This window comes from Polypterus senegalus, chromosome 17, assembly GCF_016835505.1.
Source record: "Polypterus senegalus isolate Bchr_013 chromosome 17, ASM1683550v1, whole genome shotgun sequence".
Lineage (NCBI taxonomy): Eukaryota > Metazoa > Chordata > Cladistia > Polypteriformes > Polypteridae > Polypterus > Polypterus senegalus.
In genome coordinates this window covers 8,553,441-8,574,469 of record NC_053170.1, presented here as the reverse complement: position 1 = coordinate 8,574,469, position 21,029 = coordinate 8,553,441, and the positions used below count along the sequence as shown (strand labels likewise).

At 43.9% G+C, this 21,029-nt stretch overlaps 1 protein-coding gene across 8 annotated transcripts in view; it reads left to right on the top strand.

Moving 5' to 3' along the window:
* LOC120517328 (protein TANC2) overlaps window positions 1-18,879 on the top strand; it is a 434,594-nt gene extending 415,715 nt beyond the window's left edge. For all 8 annotated transcript variants that reach the window (XM_039739552.1, XM_039739550.1, XM_039739549.1 and 5 more), the window contains 4 exons: window positions 5,007-5,098; window positions 9,592-9,738; window positions 11,633-11,733; window positions 13,330-18,879. In XM_039739552.1, coding sequence (XP_039595486.1) covers window positions 5,007-5,098; window positions 9,592-9,738; window positions 11,633-11,733; window positions 13,330-15,430 — 2,441 coding nt within the window. In that variant the 3' untranslated portion in view covers window positions 15,431-18,879. The remainder of the gene's footprint in view (window positions 1-5,006; window positions 5,099-9,591; window positions 9,739-11,632; window positions 11,734-13,329) is intronic.
* The last annotated feature ends 2,150 nt before the right edge of the window (window positions 18,880-21,029 follow it).

The following is a 21,029-nucleotide window of genomic DNA, read 5'->3' as shown; positions in this document are numbered from 1 at the left end:
GACTTCCAGAACTGCTTCAGAAAGATGGGATATGATTGTTGGAAGCGATGGGAAGTATTTTGTGGGGGATAAATGGCAATGTGTCTTTTACTGTAATGATTTTTTTTTCTTATTTAAACATTCTGCGTATTTTTTGATCACACCTCGTATGCTAGACGATACCAATTTTTCCTCTCCCAATAGAGAAGCTTAGCCCAGTGGCATCGGTTGGAAGGCTGCAACCAACTTTAGACGGGGCACCAGTCACCCCAAAGCCCACTCGTGTACTCAGCGGAGCCTATGAAGTTTAGTTTTTTATTGTATGGCTTGGGGACTTGAGAAGAAAACTGAAGAATATCCACACAGGACTACGGGGGGTCACACAAATGGTGCGGGATCCATGAGGCAGAACAGCCCGCTATACCACCCAAAACCTTAATCTGTAAGGTGGGTATGGCTTGGCAAGCCAAGCAAATGCTAACAATAAACGGCAACCTTCTGAGCTCCGTCTCGTAACACAAGCACCACAAATTAGTGTCATCTTGTCTCTGAATTTAAGATGTTAGGCTTCTGACACTTTGCTACATAATTTGTAGTCACCAGGCTGCCCTGCTGTTTCATGACAGCACATGAAAGAATGGCAGCGTTTACTTCTAGAGCAGGGGTGTCAAACTCCAGTCCTGGAGGGCCGCGGTGGCTGCAGGTTGTCATTCTACCCATCATCTTAATTAGTGACCAGTTTTTGCTGCTAATTACTTCTTTTAATTAATTTGACTCAGGCCCTTTAGTTGTTTCGTTTTTCCTTAATTAGCAGCCAAACAATAATGAGACACAAAACAAGCCGCCACATCACACAATATCTGAAAATAAAGAAAGGTGAAGGTCTCAGTAAAGTTGAGCTTTCAACTCACCAAAACACTTTGACGATGTTCTTATGAAAAACAGAAAATCAACAGTTTTGGAAATGTCAGCTGTGGCAGAACGAGAGCAACAACAAGCCGTGGAATTAAATAACGAGTTTAATTAACAGCAGGAATTGACTTCTGATTAAGAAACTGGTTGGAGTTTGAAGCCCCAGTTTAGCTGGTCATCTGTTGGCTCGTTTCACATCTCATTTCTGTTTGGCTGCATTTTAATAAGAAAACGAATCAATTCAGAGGACTGAATCCTTCTAACAGGGCTATTACAATGTGAATTATCAGTGAAAAACAGGTCACTGATTAGGAAAAAGGTTAGAATGAAAACCTGTAGCTGCTGCGGCCCTCCAGGACTGGAGTTTGACACCCGTGCTATAGAGCATATCTTTACACAACAGGTGTTGCTCAAAGTGCTTTACGAAAAGCAAAAGTGTCAATTACAAAGATAAAAAATTAAAAACAAAGCAAACAATAAGTAATAGAAAATAGAATGGGCCCTGGCAGAATTACGCTTAACTTACGCTGCAGTTTTATAAGTCTCTAATAATAAAATGGCAAATGTCAGAGTCAACTTTGATAAATCATCCAATGGTTAGAATGCCAGAAAGAGGAGGTGAGCAAAATAAAATGTTTGCCTGGAGAGGATGTTGAAGATAATAAAATTCTAGGGGGGCTCACAGACGTTAATGTGAACAAGAGGTGCCTGGTGCTGGCCATGTCTCGGGGTCTTCGGCTCCACTTGAGTAATTCTCAACCCGCATCGCCAACAAGCCAGGTGGTGAGTATCGCTGTTCTTATATTTGCCAGTGAAATTATCGTCGTCTTTTTTTAATCAACACATTTTACTTTTTAGATACAAATTTAAGAAATTTTACAAATTTATGTAAAATGTATGAAATACAAATTTATGAAATTTTACTTTTTATGATGTCAGGTACATTTTATTTTTCGTAAGCTCTCAGTTTTCTGTGGTCTGGACTGGGACCGAGTTGGAACCTAATACATTAACAGGATTTCCTTGGGGGTACTGTAATGGGACAGAAAGGGACACCAGCAGCGTCCAGGTACATTTAGCAACTGCTCAGATGTAGTGGGGGGCTGGTGAGATGGGCACTTTGATTAGACTGCCTTGTGCCCACCGGCCAACAGTGGCTCACCACAGCCCTCTCTTGTCATCCAGTTCTAATCCATTTCTAAATACAGATTGGAAAATGAAAAGCTACATCCCATTATTTTAAATAGGAAAATAATCATTAAAAGGGAATTTCTCTTGGCATTACACACATACACATCAAGTCAAGTCAAGGTGGGGAGCAGGCACTGGTACAGTGTGTTGCCACATCCACTACATGTCGAAACAACTCGGGATCCCGGTTTGCAACCCCCTAGGCCCATTCCCACCCTCCGGAAATGACCCTCTATCTGCCATAGCCAGGTGTTACGTGGGCGACCTCTTGGCCTGGTCCAGACACTTGGGTCCCCAGCAATGAGGATCTTACGAGCTGGATCACCCTCGGGTAATCGCGCCACATGGCCGTAGTGCCGTAACTGACGCTCCCTCACAATGCAGGTCATGTGCCTCATTCAGGACTCCATGAGCAACACAAAGTCAAACCAGTGGTACCCAAGAATTTTCCGGAGAGACACACATGGAGTCCGGTCTACATCACAGGTCACTGGATAGCGTCCATGTCTCACACCCAGGCCCCAGGACTCTAAAGACTTGGACCTTCTTCTTTTTGCATAGATATCGGGAGCACCACACACCCCTTTCCAGCGACTTCATGACCCCCAACCCCCGCCCATGCTCTCCCAATCCGTCTACTGACATCATAGGAAGAGTCACCAGAGTCATGAATGTCACTGCCAAGGTAAGTAAACTCTCAAAGACGAGGCCGACAGTCTCTCCGCAGACAGATACACTGCTGATGGACCGGCCCTTACGGATGACACTGCAGTTGTGACCCGCTGGGCTGGCTACTTTGAGCAGTTGTTCAAAGCTGATCCTCCGGCTAGGACATTGGATATCTCTGGGATCCACGGTTCTTGAGGCTGACCCTCCAATTAGCTGTGAACCACCCAGTCTCACTGAGATTGCACAGGTGGTGAACCAGCTGAGAGGGGAAAAGGCTGCAGGGATCTGTGGTATCCGGGGTGAACTTCTCCAGGCTGGTGGTAAGGCTGTCCTCCTGGCATTGCAAGCAATCTTTGCTTTCATTTGGGAGACTGGCATCATCCCAACTGACTAGAAAACGGGACTCGTCATCCCTATCTGGAAAGGGAAGGGTGATCGCCTGGATTGCAGCAACTACAGGGGGATAACACTGCTCTCGGTGCTGGGTAAGGTCCTTGCTAGGGTTGTCCTCAATAGGATCCGTGATCACTTGCTCACCTACCAACGACTGAAACAGTCTGGTTTTACACCTAAGAACTCCACCATTGACCTCATCCTGGCACCGAGGGTTCTCATGGAGCGCAAACGTGAATATCGGCAGAGTTTCTTTGCAGCCTTTGTCGATTTTCGCAAAGCGTTCAACTCAGTTGATCGAGCTGCCCTGTGGGTTCGCGGGATCCCCTCGAGGTTGCTGGATATCATGGCCGGCCTGTACACTGGTACTGTGAGTACTGTGCAGAGTGGAGGCAGAACCTCTGTGTTTTTCCCAGTTGATTCTGGGGTTTGTCAGCGGTGTGTTCTGCTCCGACTCTCTTCAGTGCTGGCATGGACTGGGTGTTGGGCAAGGTACTGGGGTCCAGCTGCTGTGGGGCATCTGTTGGTGAAGAAAGATTCACGGATCTTGACTTTGCTGACCATGCTGTGATCTTTGCAGAGTCAATGGAGGCTCTGATCGGGGCGCTCGAGAGACTGACTGAGGGGCCTGAGTGTCCTGATAAAAACCAACATGCAGGCCTTTAATGACCTCTTGGGCACGGCCATCAGCAGTGTATACACATCAGAAGGTAAATACAATTAAAATAACATGATATGCAATATATGAGACCATCACCACATAATATACTGTAATATGCCCCCAGCCCAAACGAAAGCCCACAAACCGGTTTCCCCAAATTTAACTAAAACCCTCTCGACTCCTTCATGATATAACACAGTTCATTTATCAGTTATCAAATTGTGACTATCAGAGAGAAGTGCCATTGTGTAGCGAGAAGGCCCACCTCTACAGCCAGACAGCACGGTGGGCTCGGCTAACAACAAAATGTATTTTAAATAAATAAATAGCTCCACCTTTTCAATTATTTTCACCGTATTTCGCATGTTTAGAGATGACAGATATTTTGTGATAAATGCGGCCACAGCACAAGATGAGGGGCAGGCACCTCAGAGGGCGTGGGCGCCAACAGCAGTACGCCTATTTCCACGACCACACTTGCATGTTACGAATTTCAAGATCGCCTAAAGCCGAGTTTGATTAAATGTCCTTCAGAGTAACAAAACAACAACAATTTGTTTCTTGTAAAACCCAACATCGCGCACAGTTGGTTTTATCAGGCCCAGGTTTTTGACGGCCAGCAAAAGGGCTGAAAAACAATTTGGATACTGAATTTGCAGTATAAATAAATAAGAGCCATTATAGTGACAAATCATTGGAGACAGAGGGGTGACTGTATGCCATACCATAGGGGCGGTAGAAGAACCTTGGGGGTCCAGCAGTGACTGATTGGGTAAGAGTGAGCTAACCCCAGCTCTTACTATTGTGGTTTCTTATGTCCAAAGTTACCTTAAAACGCCATGCAGTCAATGACTTGTTACCCTTGGAAAAGTGTTGGCAAGCACAATCAGGTCGAGCCAGGGTTGGTTGTCGGAAGCGGAGTGTAAATGCCAGTTTGTGGTGGTGTAGCTCTAGTTTTTTGTTTTTCTTGATTAAAGCTGCACAGTCGACCAGGACTCTGTGTATGGTGGTGGCTCTGTGTAGCAGGCATATCCATTCCCCTCTCCCTCCACGTCCCCCCTTCACCTCCTGTGCCTCCTCTAACTTCCCTGTTGCTTTGATATTTCTTCACCGTGACTCAGGTGCACCCTGCATTCTCGTTTTTTTTTTTTTTGGTTTATTTTTTTTTTTTTATACCCATCATGCATCCTGTACACTGCAGGTCCTGCCACATGGGCAATGGCAACTTCGAAGCCTGACATCATGATCATTCTTCTAAGCAAGCTCATCGAGGAAGGTGACACATTTTATAAGGTGAGGAAAAAATAAACTTTTATTGGTGATTTGATCTGAACTGATTGTTTAAAGTGATAACATTTGTTACAAACGGCAATGTAAATTTATTTCTGTAAGAATGAGGATTATCGTGTTAAAAGAGGGAGTCAGTCACCTTGTGGTATTAAAAGTGTGGCCTCTAATTGTGGAGTGATTAAGAGCACATGCAACGCTTTAAGATTGAGATGCTAAACCTGATGTCACATTACACGACTTCTATTTGGAGGGGGTGTCGGACTTCACGACTGCAGTTATTGGTCTCCTCACTGTAGGATGTCAGATTACACAACTAGGAATCACAGGGTATTTCAAATTAGCCAACTCCATAATGACTTTTCAGCATAGTTTTAAACATTCAATATATTGCGCATTCACTGCATTCTGACAGACAACAGCGTGCTGCCTGACTGTGCCAGTAACTGCAGTGCCTTACCAGGTGCAGCAAGCCTGGCTGCCATCTTTGTCCTTTTTTTTTTTTTTAATTCTTTCGTGGTACGTAAAACATGAGACATTAGACAGACAAGCTTCTCTCCTGTTTGTGAGGTCCAAACACCTTATGCATTGTATTTCCAGGCGAGTGCTCATTGGTTGTCACACAGTCCGCCAATACAATTTTTAAGACAAAATCAAACATATTTGATTTATTTGGGCTGCGTCACAGACTATCTGGAGTGAGTCTCTGGGAATGTTATACTTACATGACTGCCAGCCACCTGAGAGTGACGCAACTGCTAAGATTATGTACATGAAGTCTACGACCAAATATCGCAGGATGAGTCGTGTAATGTGATAATGGCCTTAAAAGTAGAAAATGCCAAACGAAATAGACGCTGCACTGACATATCACTAAACTGTAATGGAGAATAAAGTAAGAGAAATGACCAGCTGGGGACACCTGACAAGAGTGAGGCCCTGTACAAAATGAGGTCAGGAACCATGAAGTGAACCCCTGGCTGATTAGATTAACAAAGGGACCACAACTCTCACGTGCAATGGAAAAACCAAGTAACTGTCTTTTTTTTTTTTTCAAAATTGAGTTTTGTTTCGTTTTTGGAGTTACCAGGTCGTTCCTGATGTTATAAGGTAGTGGTGATGGCCAAATATGTCTTCATTCTGGTCATAGCATAATAGAAGAAGCTCATATGGACACCGTACTTTACATACTGCAAGACAAAAACCCAGCAACTCCACTGACCAGTCAGGAAAGACCACCTACGAATCAAAAGGTCAGATTACAGTCACATGATTTAAATGGCAGGTGTTGATTTATGCATCAAAATTGTGTACGTGAAGCTCAGGAAAAATGAAATCTTGAGATCGTTAATTATAGGGGATGACATCATTTTCACTCAATTCACTGAAAACTTGACAGATATGACATACTGGGTTTTTCCATAGTTGGTGAGATTTGTGTGGAACCATTCAATGGTCTGATGCAGGTCTGGCACAAGAGGCACCATTAAATACTAAGATATGAATGAGAAAAGGAGAGATGGTCAGCAAGAGCTGCTTGTGATTTCTGTCTAAATGTCCGTGAAAACTAATAACCGACACACACGTGTTACAAAACAGCCATACTGGCAAGCTCTGATAGGGCAGTGAGCCTGAAGCTTTGATTTAAGACCTGGGGTTGTCCCTTAATAAGGGGTGTGTCTATGCAAAAGGACGAAGGTCCAAGTCTTTAGAGTCCTGGTGCTTCCTGTCTTGCTCTATGGTTGTTAGACATGGACGCTATCCAGTGACTTGAGATGAAGACTGGGCTCCTTCGGTACTGTGTGTCTTTTTGGAGAATCCTTGGGTACCGTTGGTTTGACTTTGTGTTGCTCACGGAGTCCCGAATGAGGCACATGACCTGCATTGTGCGGGAGCGTCAGTTACGGCACTACGGCCATGTTGCGCGTTTCCCCGAGGGTGATCCAGCTTGTGAGAGCCTCATTGTTGGGGACCCGAGTGGCTGGACCAGGCCAAGGGGTCGCCCACGTAACACCTGGCTGCGGCAGATAGAGGGTCATTTCCGGATGGTGGGACTGGACCACGTGTCTGCCTGGGGGGTTGCAAACTGGGATCCCGAGTTCTTTTGTCGTGTAGTGGGTGTGGCAACGCGCTGTGCCAGTGCAGGCTCCCCACCTTGACCTGACTTATCCCTTAATAATGACAGGTAAAAAGAGTTAGGGTTATGGTGCTAAAGGTGGCGCCCCATTATAATTTTGTTTATACATGGAATTCTGAAGTCACTTCACCATTCAACTGGTGTGCCAGTTTCCTTCCAAGTCCGAGGACAAGCAGTTATCATTCATCAAATGTTTGGTCAGATTTCACTGATGATATGATGGAAATATTATCAGGTTTTAATGACAAATCCACTCGTGTGTTGACAACACGCAAGTGCAAATTGAAATTACGTAACTGAACGACCTCTCCTAATGGCAACCTACAAACATGAAGTAGAGCCGTTTGCTCGTTGGAAGGTGAACTTCAGAAGACAATGGCACAACAATGGAGTTGCTGTCGTACACGGTACATACCAAAAATGATCTTTTTGTGTAGGAAGCCAATTATGTGGTGAAGTCTGTGTTTGCTTAAATCAAAGTGATGCTACGTCAATGGATACAAGAATACTGTACAACTAAGATTGAAGTCAAATACCCGTATTCACAAGTCCGCCTAACTTACAGTTCTACAAATGATGCTGTGCTTCACTTCAGGACCCAATCTGGAATCCTGTGTTAGCTCTGTCTTCAGCAAATCCAAAAGTGGCTTCCTATGAATCTTAGGGAGACTTGCAGATATTTCCATTACTCCGCACGCTTCTCAGTCAGTCATCTTCTTATACGTGAGCGGTCACATCAGATGAATTATGACTAGATGAAAAAAATGAAAACTGCTGGGCGGACATTTCCTTGATGACTTGTCAGTGAGATTAATCTTCTCTAATTTGGCTTTTCTCAGTCTTTGTCTAACGCCTCATTTGGTCTTGTGCTCCCTTGTCTGTTTGGTGCCAGCTGCACATTTGATTTGTGACAAGTGACACAGTGATGCTGCAGTACTTTGGGGGTCCATATACCCCAGTGCTACATTTGCTGTTCAGATGTATGGAGTGTCTTTTAAGTGTGTCTTCCAACACGTCATAGGTGACCCCACACCATTGCAAGGTTATTATAGTTTTGCCTTTTTATATTAGTTTTTATTTCTATACTTTTTCTGACCTACCTTGGAAATTCAGTTTAGTTTTTGTTTTTCTTCATTGTGTATTTTTGGTTTTAATTTAGTTTTGATTTCACAAAGATATCTATTTTATTTTTCTATCTCTTAGTTTCAGTTTTGGTTCTAGTAATTATGGCATGGAGTGACTATGGAGTTTAGTTTTGTGTGACAATCAGACAGAACCATACACTTGATGGATTTGGATATAATATTAGTTTAATGTTAGTGGAAGCTTACTGCCCTACATGGTTTACTATCTGGTTTTGTTTTTGTGTGATAAAAACAAACCTACAGTAATCAAAACCTGATACTGAACATGAACAATTGAACATAATTTTAGAATTTTTAAAATATTTTCTATTTGAGCTGAATAAACGTTCGCTAACTGTTGGCACTTTTTATCTGTTCCTTTGATTGCCCAGAATGGGCCAATTTGTAATGAAATGTAGGTGAATTTTAAGGTTTGAGGGTGGTTTTGTTTTTTGTTTTTTTTTTACTCTAAAAGTCTATAGCACATATACAGCACATAACATAACACATCTTCATCCAACACAATTTGCTTCAAATGAATGCCTTCAATATTGCATTCAAAAATCTCCCCTACTGGGCTTTGTTATTTTCTACCAGCCATATTGATTTCCAATTCCATCTCAGGCACATACAATTTATAGACAGAATTTTGCCACCTGCAGGCCTGAAAAGATATCAAAAATAAGAAAAGCGGCAGGTGAACTACTGTCAACAAAACGCAGGCACCTGAGAGACAAACTGAAATGTTCCTCACGCGTGATTTTTCTGTCAATGCAGTAAAGGTTTTTTAAGACTAAGGCTGCACAGTAAATTGCTTTCTGTTTCACACACTTTACGTGCCCGTATTCGTCTCGCTCTGTCACCGCAAATGCTGCGTGAACAGCCGCCCTCCGTCACCTGCCACTGTTCACTGGAATACATGCAGGCGGGTCGTGGAGGATGACTTTGTGGGACTAACGGCAAGAATATTCATTCAAAAGTGAAAGCTAAAAAATATTTTTAGTAAATTATTATTTTATTTCAGTTAGTATTTCCAGCTACTTTGATAGTTTAGTTTTAGTTTTTCATTCTGATTTTGTTAATTATGTAGTTTCAGTTTTGTTAACTATATTAACCTTGTGTATTCCTAGAGGCCTCAGGTTTAACTACAGGGTTGCTTGGTTGGTTTTCCTTTGCACTTTCTGTTCTCTCTTCAGTTCACGTATCCAAGATGTCATTTTAATGTCTTGTTTTGACAGAAAGGGAAGGTGAAAGAAGCTGCCCAGCGCTACCAGTATGCCCTGAAAAAGTTCCCCCGAGAAGGGTTTAGTGAAGATCTCAAGACTTTCCGTGAACTTAAAGTGTCCTTGCTGCTCAACCTGTCTCGCTGTCGTCGGAAAATGAATGTGAGTGGTGAAGCCGACAAAAAAGTCATTCTAGCAATAAGGAGCGATCACAAGAGGCCAACCATAATACACTGAGCGATACATATGGACTTTGATTCCTATTGTTAATTATTTAATGACAGGCAATCCTTACTGCAGTGAATGGCACATTCCATGAGAGGCCAGAAGAAGACAATTGCAATTTGTCTTTTGAAATCTACAAGCCCATACCACCTCAGCAGGCTCCAGTGCCTCTGAAAAATCAGCAGTTCTACTCAGAAGTCTTCACCTTTATTTTAGCTGCCTGTCTCCTGCTATTGCTCCATCTTGAACATGACATTAACTTCCATCCAGCCCTGCAAGTAGGCCTTCTAACCTGTGGGGAAAAACCTGGGAACTGGTGGCAGAATTGGCACTCCAACCATCATTAAAAAACATCTCCCAGTGTTCCACTCCATCTGAACTGGTGTGGTGCTGAGGTGTCACCTATCGCATGGCTGCACTCGGGTCCTAATCTGGGATCCTGAGCTGGTTTGTCAAGTGGTGGGTACGGCCATGCACTGCATCAGCGCGTGTTCCTAACCTCATCCTCCTCTTTGTGACTATAAAGTGTAAACCGAATGGCAAATCAAAAGCTTTGTCTGAGGACTTGACTAGCATGTCATCATCCCAGTCTGTTCACAAAACTGAAACCCCTTAGGTGCCCAAGGTACATGGTCTTCAAATGTGCTCTGCATTTTGATGTCCCCTCCATTAACACTATGAGAAGAAGCAGAGACAAGATAGTGCTAGATAGAAAGTACATTTGCCAGAGTCTCACACTCACTAGTACTGCACAAATGACTATCCATAAAATATCAAAGGTTACCAAGTCTTGAGTCTTTTACTACCTTAATAAATTGATGTCGATGGGACTGCCAGACTTCAATAAGCCCTCCAACAATTGGCCAACTCTCTCAGGGGCAAGGTAGAATCCTCATTATTTCTTTGGAAGCTGAGATTGAAATCTTAACAAGGCTTTACTGGAGAGGCTAAGGAGTCTGATCCTTAAGTAGTTGCTCCCTTTCTAAAAACAGGGACCATCACCCCAGTCTGTCCAGGTTTTGGTCTTGTCCACTCCTCCAGAGAACAGACCAGGGCCCAACCCTTGTTTCTGGCACTGCATCCTGTGTGGAGTGCGAGTGTCTGCCAGGTTTTTGTAGTTACTTGGAGTGCTACTTTCACCTCTCAATGATGTCAACTTTCGAAAAGTCAGTACTTGGTCTGGCTGAGAATAGTCTGGCCAATGTCCCATCTCTCTTTTGAAAGCCATCCAGTCATTTGGCAGCACTTCCGTAAGGCTGTACAGTAGACGAGTCCAGACATGGGTCCTGTGTATCATAATCTTCAGACTACAATATGGCAGATTTCCCACGTGGCACATACTTCATCTTATAAACAGCTTCTTGTTATTTTAGTCCACTATCTTAGACATGCTGCCAAGATTTTTTTCTTTTCTATTGCCCATGACCATCAATTGTCCATTAGTTAATCAACAGCATCAAATTGTTAAAAAAAATTAAAAAAAAATTAGGCTGCCCGTCATGTCTCATGATGTATTTTTTTTTTCATTTTCATACAAACACCCAGTGTTTTTTCAGAAGTGGAGTGTGAGTCCTCTACGACTGACCACACACACACACACACACATATATATATATAATATAACAGATGTTTATTTTATTGATTTTATTACCTGAGGGCAGCATCAACAAATCCGCTCATTTACTGTGAGTGGATGTTTAGGCTCATAAGGAGCCATGAGTCGAGCTTTGTAGCTTCAGCCATTGGCACAAACACCACAGTTGTTACCTTGTCTTTTACTTTTGTACCACAGTTTTGTACAAGTTTTTGAAAAGTCTTCATTATCTTACAGGATTTTGGCATGGCTGAAGAATTTGCCACCAAGGCGTTAGAATTGAAACCAAAATCCTATGAGGCATATTATGCCAGAGCCCGGGCAAAACGCAGCAGCAGGTAAGGAGGACAGTCCAGAAAAAAACAGGCATGTGCCAGCCTAAGGGTACAAACAGGTTCAAGATCTGTTAAACCTTTTCAGCTGTTTAAGACTCTCTTTTGATCTATAGCTTGCAACTCGCACAACTGCACCGGCTCATTCCCACTTGTGATTTTAGGTTTTCATATCTGAATTGAAGTGAATTATTCACTCTAAATTTCTACAGCAAATTTACCTGCCTGGTTTAGGAAAATACAGGGTGAGCCAAAAAGAAGAACCCCACTTCAAATGTTTATTCTACAAAAACGCTACAAGATCAAATACATTTCATTACGACACAAGAAAGGGGATACAAAATAGATTTTCATCACTGTGTTTTAAAAATGTCTTCAAGGCGGTGGCCATCATTAGCGATACACTCTTCAAGACGATTTCTGAATGCTCACATGACTCGGTCAGCAGTTTCATGGTGAATAGCGTCCTTGAGGGCTTCAAGGTTTTGAGGTCAGTGTGTGTATCCCTTCCACTTGAGATAGAAATTGCACGGAGTGAGATCAGGCGAACGTGAAGGCCACCCAACATCGCTGCGCAGGGAGATCCACTTCCCCGGAAACATCTCCGGTAAAACTTCCATGGATCTCTGTGCCGTATGAGCCGTTGCTCCATCCTGTTGACATCAGGCACCCACCATATCAATTTCTTGCAGTTGGGGCTGCAAAAAGTTCTCTAACATTTCAATGTAATGTTTTGAAGTGACGGTGACCGTTGCTTCCTCCTCCTCAAAAAAGTAAGGGCGTACAATCACAAATTCTGCAACGGCGCACCAAACTGTAACACACTCACTATACTGGAGTCCCTGATGAAGTTCACGAGGGTTTGTTTCAGCCCAATAGCAAAAGTTTGGCTTATTCATGCAACCATTGAAATGCAAATGAGCCTCGTCGCTCATGTCACATGATGATGGCATCTCGATGAACAGTTTGCAGAATGTTGGCACACAACTCTCTACGGCGCTCCCATTCTCTCTGAGTGAGTTCCTGCACTACCATCATTTTGTCCTCATGCAAAATCAAAGACGTGTTGGAAATGCCTAAGGCAGAAGCGTAACCGAACGTCTAGGAGACTGCAAAATGGATGTCCATACAGCTTGGATGTTTTCAGGTGTTCGTACAGTCCGAGGACGACCTGGAGATTTTCTGTTCAATTTTGTAACTGTCTGTCTGTCTAAATTTATAATTCTTTACCGATTTGGGACGTCACTGTTATGAGAAATGTTGAAGTGCGTTCGGAAGGCACATTGCATGGTGATGATGATGAATTTGTTGTTTTTGAAGAACGCTTCGACGGCGAAAGCACGGTGCACACAAGACACATGTGGCCGACTAAAAACTACAAGGGATAACCTATCGAAGGACCCCCCACCCCAACCCACTCAGCTCGCGTGATGACCTTTAGAAATGTGCTACTTCATTTTTGCTCACCTTGCATTTCCTGGTAACGTTTGCATAATTACAGCTAGCACCCCAAGTCTAGTGACTCTCTCCCTGTTTTCATTATGATGCATTCAAGATGGATACTGTGAACTTACCACTGTTGTCTTTTCTTTGCCGTTGCAGGCAGTTTGCTGCAGCCCTGGAGGACTTGAATGAAGCCATCAAGCAGTGTCCAAATAACCGGGAGATTCAGCGGCTGCTTTTGCGAGTGGAAGAGGAGTGTAACCAGATGAACCAGCAGCAAGAGCAGCAAGTAGAACTTGAGCAGCCACCTTCGCCACCACCACCGCCTCCGCCTCCTCCTCCTCCTCCACCTGTGGAGGAGCCTCCTCCACCTCCTCCTCCTCCACCACCACCTGAGCCACGACTTGAGGATATGGAGCCTGTGCAAGATCTTTTTGATGAGGACTACCTGGAGCAGGACTTAGACAATATGTCCATTGGTCTGCAGACAGATTCTGGGCCCAGCCCTACTGGCCTTCCCATCATACAGAGCCCGCCACCTTCTCCAGCCCACAGAGACTCTGCTTATCTCTCAGGAAGTTCACCACTGGGTCAATCCTTTGACTTCCGCCCCAGCCCACCTTCAATGGCATCTCCAACCCGCCAAAGCTACCAGTCAACCTCCCCTTCTCTTTCTCCCACCCATCAGAACTCCCACTATCGACCGAGCCCGCCTCACACTTCTCCAGCACACCAGGGATCATCCTATCGTTTCAGCCCCCCTCCTCCTCTTAGTAGCAGTGGAGGAAGCCAGGGAAAGGACTACCAAAGCCCCCCGCCTTCTCCGTTACGTAGGGGCCCACAGTATAGAGCCAGTCCTCCGTCCGAGAGCATATGTCTCTACAGACCCCAGTCAGGATCACCTGTGCGGTATCCGCAAGAGCAGCTGCCTGGAAGGCCCAAATCGCCTCTCTCAAAGATGAGCCAGAGATCTTTTCAGCTAACTTCCCAGAGTTCCCAGACGTCTCAACACCCACAGCAACAAGGGCTGCGCCTACAGCCGGCCAAAGCCCAAATTGTACGTACCAACCAACCCAGTTCAGCTGTCCACTCCAGTTCAGTTATGGCTGGTGGCCCATATGGGCAGATGGTGCACTCCATCAGTAGTCGTTATCAGGGAACCTCAATGGATGTTGATACCCGCCTAGTCTACCAGCCATCCCTCGAAGGAAGGCCCATGCAGCAAGTCCAAGCTAGCTTAAGTGCAGGGGCAATTTGTCAGCATGGTGGGAGAGGCGGAGTGGACTCGGGCTTGGCTAAAGAAGATCTTCCACAGAGGCCATCATCGGCTTATCGAGGCGGAGGGGTGCGCTACAGCCAGACCCCTCAGATCAGTCGTAGTCAGTCTGCCGCCTATTACCCTGTATCTAAACACGAGCTTGAACGCTCTGCAGCTATCCCCCAGTGCCAGCTGGGATCTCCAGAGATCCCTCATATTGTGCGTCGGCCCGTCAGTGCAAATACTTCCGAGATCAAGCCTCACCCCCCAACTCCACGACCTCTAATCCATTCCCAGAGTGTGGGCCTCCGATTCTCCCCGTCCAGCACAAGCCTTTCCTCTGGATCTGCCTGCAACCTGGCACCTAGCTTCCGCCCGTCTGCTTCCATCCAACAAATGGAGATCCCACTCAAGCCGGCCTACGAACGCTCTTGTGAGGACCACTCCCCTGTCTCTCCAACTCAAGGAGGAGAAATAAGAGGTGGTTATCAAGGGGAGACCACCCGATCTAGGACAACCCCGTTTATGGGTATCATTGACAAAACAGCCCGGACTCAGCAGTACCTCCACCAGCCGTCGCGTCCCTGGGCCATATCGTCATTGGACACGGTGATTACCAGCCCCACCTCCCCTGGCAGCCTGGCCCAGCAAAGAGATGTGGGTGGTGGCTCTTCCTATAGTCCCCCTTCTTCCCTGGGAAACATTGCATATTACAACAAGACAAATAATGCCCAAAATGGACACCTGCTCGAGGATGACTACTACGCACAGCCACCGCCTTCACTTGGTAAGCTTGCCAACGGTTCACGTTCAAGCAGTGGGGGAGACCTTTTGGAGAGGGTAAGCCAAATGCCAACATATCCTGATGTCAAGGTGGCCCGGACGCTGCCTGTAGCGCAGGCGTACCAGGACAACCTCTACCGTCAACTTTCACGTGACGCCAGGCAAGGGCAAACGTCACCTATCAAACCAAAGAGACCTTTTGTTGAGTCAAATGTATAGAAGTGCTCTGGGGCGGGGAGGGGAAGGTGGGGGACCTCTGACAGGTAAAGGAGGACGGAGGGGGGCAGCACAGGCAATTTCCACAGACACGGTGGGTGCCAGGCTTCTACATTCCTAGAATGCCAAGACTAAAACGAAGGCCACCAAGTGGACCGAGTTAGAGAGGTTAGCAGGCCAAGTGCTTGGAAGGACTGGTGGTGTTGTGGTTCTTGCCTTTTTATCCCTCAGAAATTGAGAGAAGCCCAAGGGGTCTTGGGAGCAGTTGTCAGTACACTCTCGCGCAGCACACGCATGTCTGAGGCGGCTCGCCCGAGCTTGTCACTCGCACGCGTGCGGGCAGGTTTTGCACCGGCAATTCTTGCACAATGAAGCCCTTTGGTTTTCAAGCCCTGATGCCACCTGGAGAGATTTTTTTTTAATCTTCTTATAATAAAGGCTAAATATGTATAAAGTAAAACATGTTCACTTCAATTGTGGCTTCAGTTCGATTAAAGCAAACCCTTAGAGGGCGGCATTTCTGTCGGAAGTTAGTATGTTTTTAAAACAACCAAAAAACCGGATAATTTATTCCATGAATATTTTGTCTTCAATTAAATTCAGATTCCAGTATCCATCTCGAGATTCTGGATTCACTTTGTCTGTGTAATGGAAATGCCAGCGCTGGGGAAAGTGCGCCCTCCCGACTCCTTGGTGTCTCTGCGCCGTGCTCTCCCTGTTCATGCTACACTCTGCCTTTTTGCTCTTTGTAAATACGTCCGATGCGATGGAAGCCCAGTGTCGTTACCTGCCAGTTCTGTGGCAGACACTTCGTTTCACCATGTGGAAGCCATCTGCACGGTGCTGTAAGAAATAGTTAGCAATGTTCTATAATGTAAATGTTAGAGACTTGCCTGTATTAAAATATTTATCATTTAAGTTATAACAAGAAATCTGACATTTGTTTTAATGATTAATATTGTTATCCACCTGCAGCACATTTTAATTGGCGTGGAACTGTAAAGGGAGGCAGGGGCATTTAGACGCCATGCTTTTTGCATTGTCCTAAAATTCATATCAGGATGTTTTGTTATCTTCAAATTACTTCTCATCTGGTAAAAGTGCATCAAAACAGTTGTGGCAGAAATGGTGTTGTGCTCTGAATCAAAGCCCATGTTTCTGTCAAGAATCTGAATTGGTGAACTTCTAGGCTGGGGTCCCACCTAAAGTTCACACAAGCCTTTCTCTCAGGTAAAAGGTGATGTGAATTTATGTTTACAATTTGTAAGGAAAAAAAAAAAGTTGTGTGTCATTTAAGTAACCTGAAGAAGAGTTTTGTGTAACGCTGAACACGTTGATTAAAATGAGCACAAAGACCCCCTGACTCTTGACAACCTTCCAGCGCAAATATCACAACTCGGCATGCCAGGGAGGCAAGATGGTGGGTTACAGGGTGCGGGTCTACTTGCCCCATATAGGTTACTGGGAAGCAGCCAGGCCTCCACCCATGGGTGTTGGCGTCCATGTCATTGTGCACTCATGATGTTAATTTTGCCAGCCCCACCCTGAGCACTTAGGGAGTTTAAAAAAAACAAAACTCTGGGAATATAAGGGTGTTGTGTTTTATTTTATTGTTTTAAAATTATTTGTGCAATTTTGTTTCTTTTTAACAGCCAAAGGCGCTGAAATTTATTATTATTATTATTTTTTGTTAATTCCAAGTCTCTGCACTAACTGATTGTGGATTATTTACGGGCGCACTTTATTTATTTTTTTGTTAAGACAATACTGGATTACTTGTGATTACTTTTATTATAGAAATAGATAGGAGTTCTTGTCCATTGTGGGTTTTTTTTTTGTTTTTTAAACTTTTTTTTGGTTTTGTTTTGAAGGAAACATAAATATGAGCTGACTTGATACCTTTATAGCACAAAGTTATATCTGCTGTACATATAGCAAAGTAGAAATCAGTCAGCAGTAAGCAGACATCAGCAGACACTCCACACCCCAGCAATTCTCAATGGCTGCACATCTTAACACGGACAGGATTTGTGCCCAGTGTTCCATTTTCTTTGATTATTCGTTAACTTTTCAAAATGTTTGTTGCCAAATGAAGCAACCGAGGATGTCCTTGTTGCTTCCAAGACTCCCTCCAAGTTTTAAATATTCTCTGCTTCCGCACACAATACCCCACAGCAATGATCTGTAAAGGAACAAGGAGTGAGGGTCGTCGTCTATCATATCAAACACGCCGACATATGCAGATATCATAAGACAGTTTATTTTTTTAAATATTTGTCTGTGCGCCAAGGTCTTCCAAAGCCGACTTCCATTTATTAGGAGATATCAGCAATAGCAGGCCCAATGACTTTTCCATATTCTGTTTCCCCTCGTCTCATTTATTTTTGAACTGAAGTGAAAGCCATTTTTTGGATGTTTAGGACTGTTTTTTTTTAAGCTTTGTCATGTAAACTACAGTCACATGGACGCCATATCTTCAGCACAGCTTGCAGGGTTTCATTGAACGTGTATCCTATTGGTTGGGAGGCCCACTGACAAAATTGGGGGGGGGGGAAAAAGAAGGTACAGAAGCACATAACAGATAAAGAATGTGTACCCTACAGAGAACCACAAAAACCCTAGATGGGCCTGTGGGCTTCTCTTCAGAGCGCTCAGACACTTCCATGCGCCACAGTTTGCCTCTCAGTCCATCAAGGGCTGACTTGACTGCCTGACAGCACAGCGGTGTCGGTCCCAGAGTCGCACGCCCTATGGCCCAACCTTCCTGCAGATGCTTTGTTTCCCCTGGACGCGCGTCAGGAGATCCGTTACACACGGCATCCGCTTCCAGTGCACATTAGGGTTTCAGATTCGTTCAAGCCATTGATTTGACTTGTGCGTTTACATCCGTGCACAGATGTGGACTGCTGAATACGTAGAGCGGCCCTTTACTTTGGTGTAAGATGCTACACTTTTGTTTATAAGAAGTTCTTTTCTTTGTTTTATTTATTTACCTAAAGTAATGTCAAATATGTTTGTATATATTCAGTAGGCTGTGTTTTCTGCATCAGGCGGCAGCTTTGAAACCCTGATGGTGTGTGTAATGAAGGAAATAAGAAGAACCCAACCCCATAACTGACTGCTATTTGCTGTGGAACTATAGGGGGTTGTATCTTTCTATTATTTTTTTATTTTATTTTTTTTTTTTTTAATTATTCAACTGGAAAATTGCTGGGGATGACAGTGCGGTAATTAAGTTCTGCAATTTAAATAAAAGGACTTGAAGCATTTTGTTTTCTAGGATTCCAGTGTAAAATAATTCTCTGTACATTATCTGATGCATGTTTTGTTCTTTCTGGATCACCTGTGTATTAAAATACAAAATCAGCTGTGATATCAATATTGTATGAAGGGGGGCACCTGGTGAACAGTGCCAGTCCCCATCTCTAGTTTCACAAGAGGGGAATAAAAAAGAAAATGGAAAAAAGTTGGAATTTTCCATTGATGTATTTGCTTGCCGAGCGGAGTTCTCTTGTCTGTACAATGTGAGCTGTGCGATCGCCGTTATAGTTGAACACTCAAGAATGCATTTTTATGATACAGACTGTAATCTGTACAAACACTGTATGTAAGAAAGAAGTACATATTTATAAATGGTGACCACTTCAGCAGAAAAAAGAAAACTACCAGTTTTATGGTGTTGACTGTTTTCTTAAACACATTTTTTAGCGTATAAGGTATTTTCTTTCTTGAGCCTAGATAATGGCAGGACACCTGTTGTGTTACAAATCCCCTCCACAGCACTGAAACACTTCAGGTGATGCTTTTGTTTAATTTGCACATCTGAATACTAAGGATATTCCCAAAGAATAGACTAATATTCAGTATTCATTATTAACGTCTGTTGTTTAGGAACAACAATATATTTTTTGTATGAGCTGAAATCACACAAGGAATGCCTTAGTAGGCTGTTTAACTAAGAAAATGGAAAAAAAAACTCCCAAGAGGAAATGGGACTGGTGTCTTATATACTATACTTGAATGGGCAGTGCACTGGTGCCCAGGCCAGCACTGCTCCTGCTTCACGGCCCTAGTGCCCGTGTTTGAATTCCATGCCCCTGTTTTCTAGATACAGTTTGTGTGTTCTCCTTGTATCTTGTGTGTTTTCCTTTTTGGCACTCTGCATTTCATCCCATATCCCCAGAGCCATACTAGTTATGTGAACTGGTGCCCACAAACTGGCCCTGTGCTTGGTCTGTTGCAAGCCTTGTGCAGAATGCTGAAATGGATCAAGTGGGTGGAGAAGGAATTGATTAGATGGTAACTGTGTCCACCAATAATTTTGAACCACAGTTAGCACATTCCTTACCAGTCTTCTATAAAGCTTCATACTGAAACAGAAGTTGGCAGTGAATGGTGTAACACACCTGTACTGGTAAGGGTCTCCAAGTAATGACGTGTTACTATGTGTTGTAGTATTGGATGTTTATGATTATATGTGTATCCTGGCTTACTGCTTAACGTCTGAGTGCAGAGGTGTCAGCTAAGTGAAATTAATGAATAATAATACATTTAATGAATTCAACAGTGAAGCTGCAGTTCACCTCACCTATGACATAACTCGTGACATGCTGACTCAAGTGTGTTGTTCTCAACATGAAGAAAAGCATTTGTTGCATGTACCAATAAAATTCAATGCGTTATTCATTCCAACATGGGAAATTAAAAAAAAAATGACTCATAGAGGAGGTCCTAATCCCATTGGAGCTCAGTGACTTTACACAGGAGCTGATGGTCTAACCATGCTGGTCTCATGCCCTGTTATGCATTGGCACATTTATTCCTATGCTCATTTTGCTATACTGTACAGTATTAGTGAGGGCAGATCACTGGGCTGTTTTATGGACTTGAATGAGATCAGTACTCCTATCATTCTTTTTATTTTTGGCACATCACAAACAGTACCATCAAATACATCCAGCAGCATAACTGCTGGACAGGCTCAATTAGTTTACATTATGTAGATGTACCTGGGGAAGTGTAACACTCGAAAACTGAGAAAATGAACGTGTTTACAACACACCAGACCCCCTTGAAATGTGAACAGTGAAGACTGTGATGGATTTGAAATGGCAAACACTCAATGGAATGAATGTTAGAGGAGTTTAGCCAGTGCTCATAAAATATAAAATGCTGTACTCAACTAAAAACAGAACTATCCCTGACCATCATCATAATCTCAAATGTCCAGGCCTGTGTTGATAAGACTAAGACTTTAAAAATTAAAAAAGCAGCCTGCTCAGAGTTTGCAGATGTCAAAAGTGCTGACCACTTGTCCTTGTTCTACCAACTCCAGAGCAGTTGAGAAGGTATCAGGCACAAGCTTTGAACTACTCAAGAATGGGACACCAGCCTATTGCAGGACACAGTCACCCATTAGATTAGCTACTATGGCTGCATACTAGTGTGCCAGGACTCATTCTACCAGCTTGTACTGCTTAAAATACAGGTTTGAGAATCATAAACAAAGCAGTACAATGGCTAGCTTGCTTTTTCACAGCAACGACCCCACACACACTGAGACCAATGTTCATGGCTTGATTTCTTTGTTCCTAAACCAATG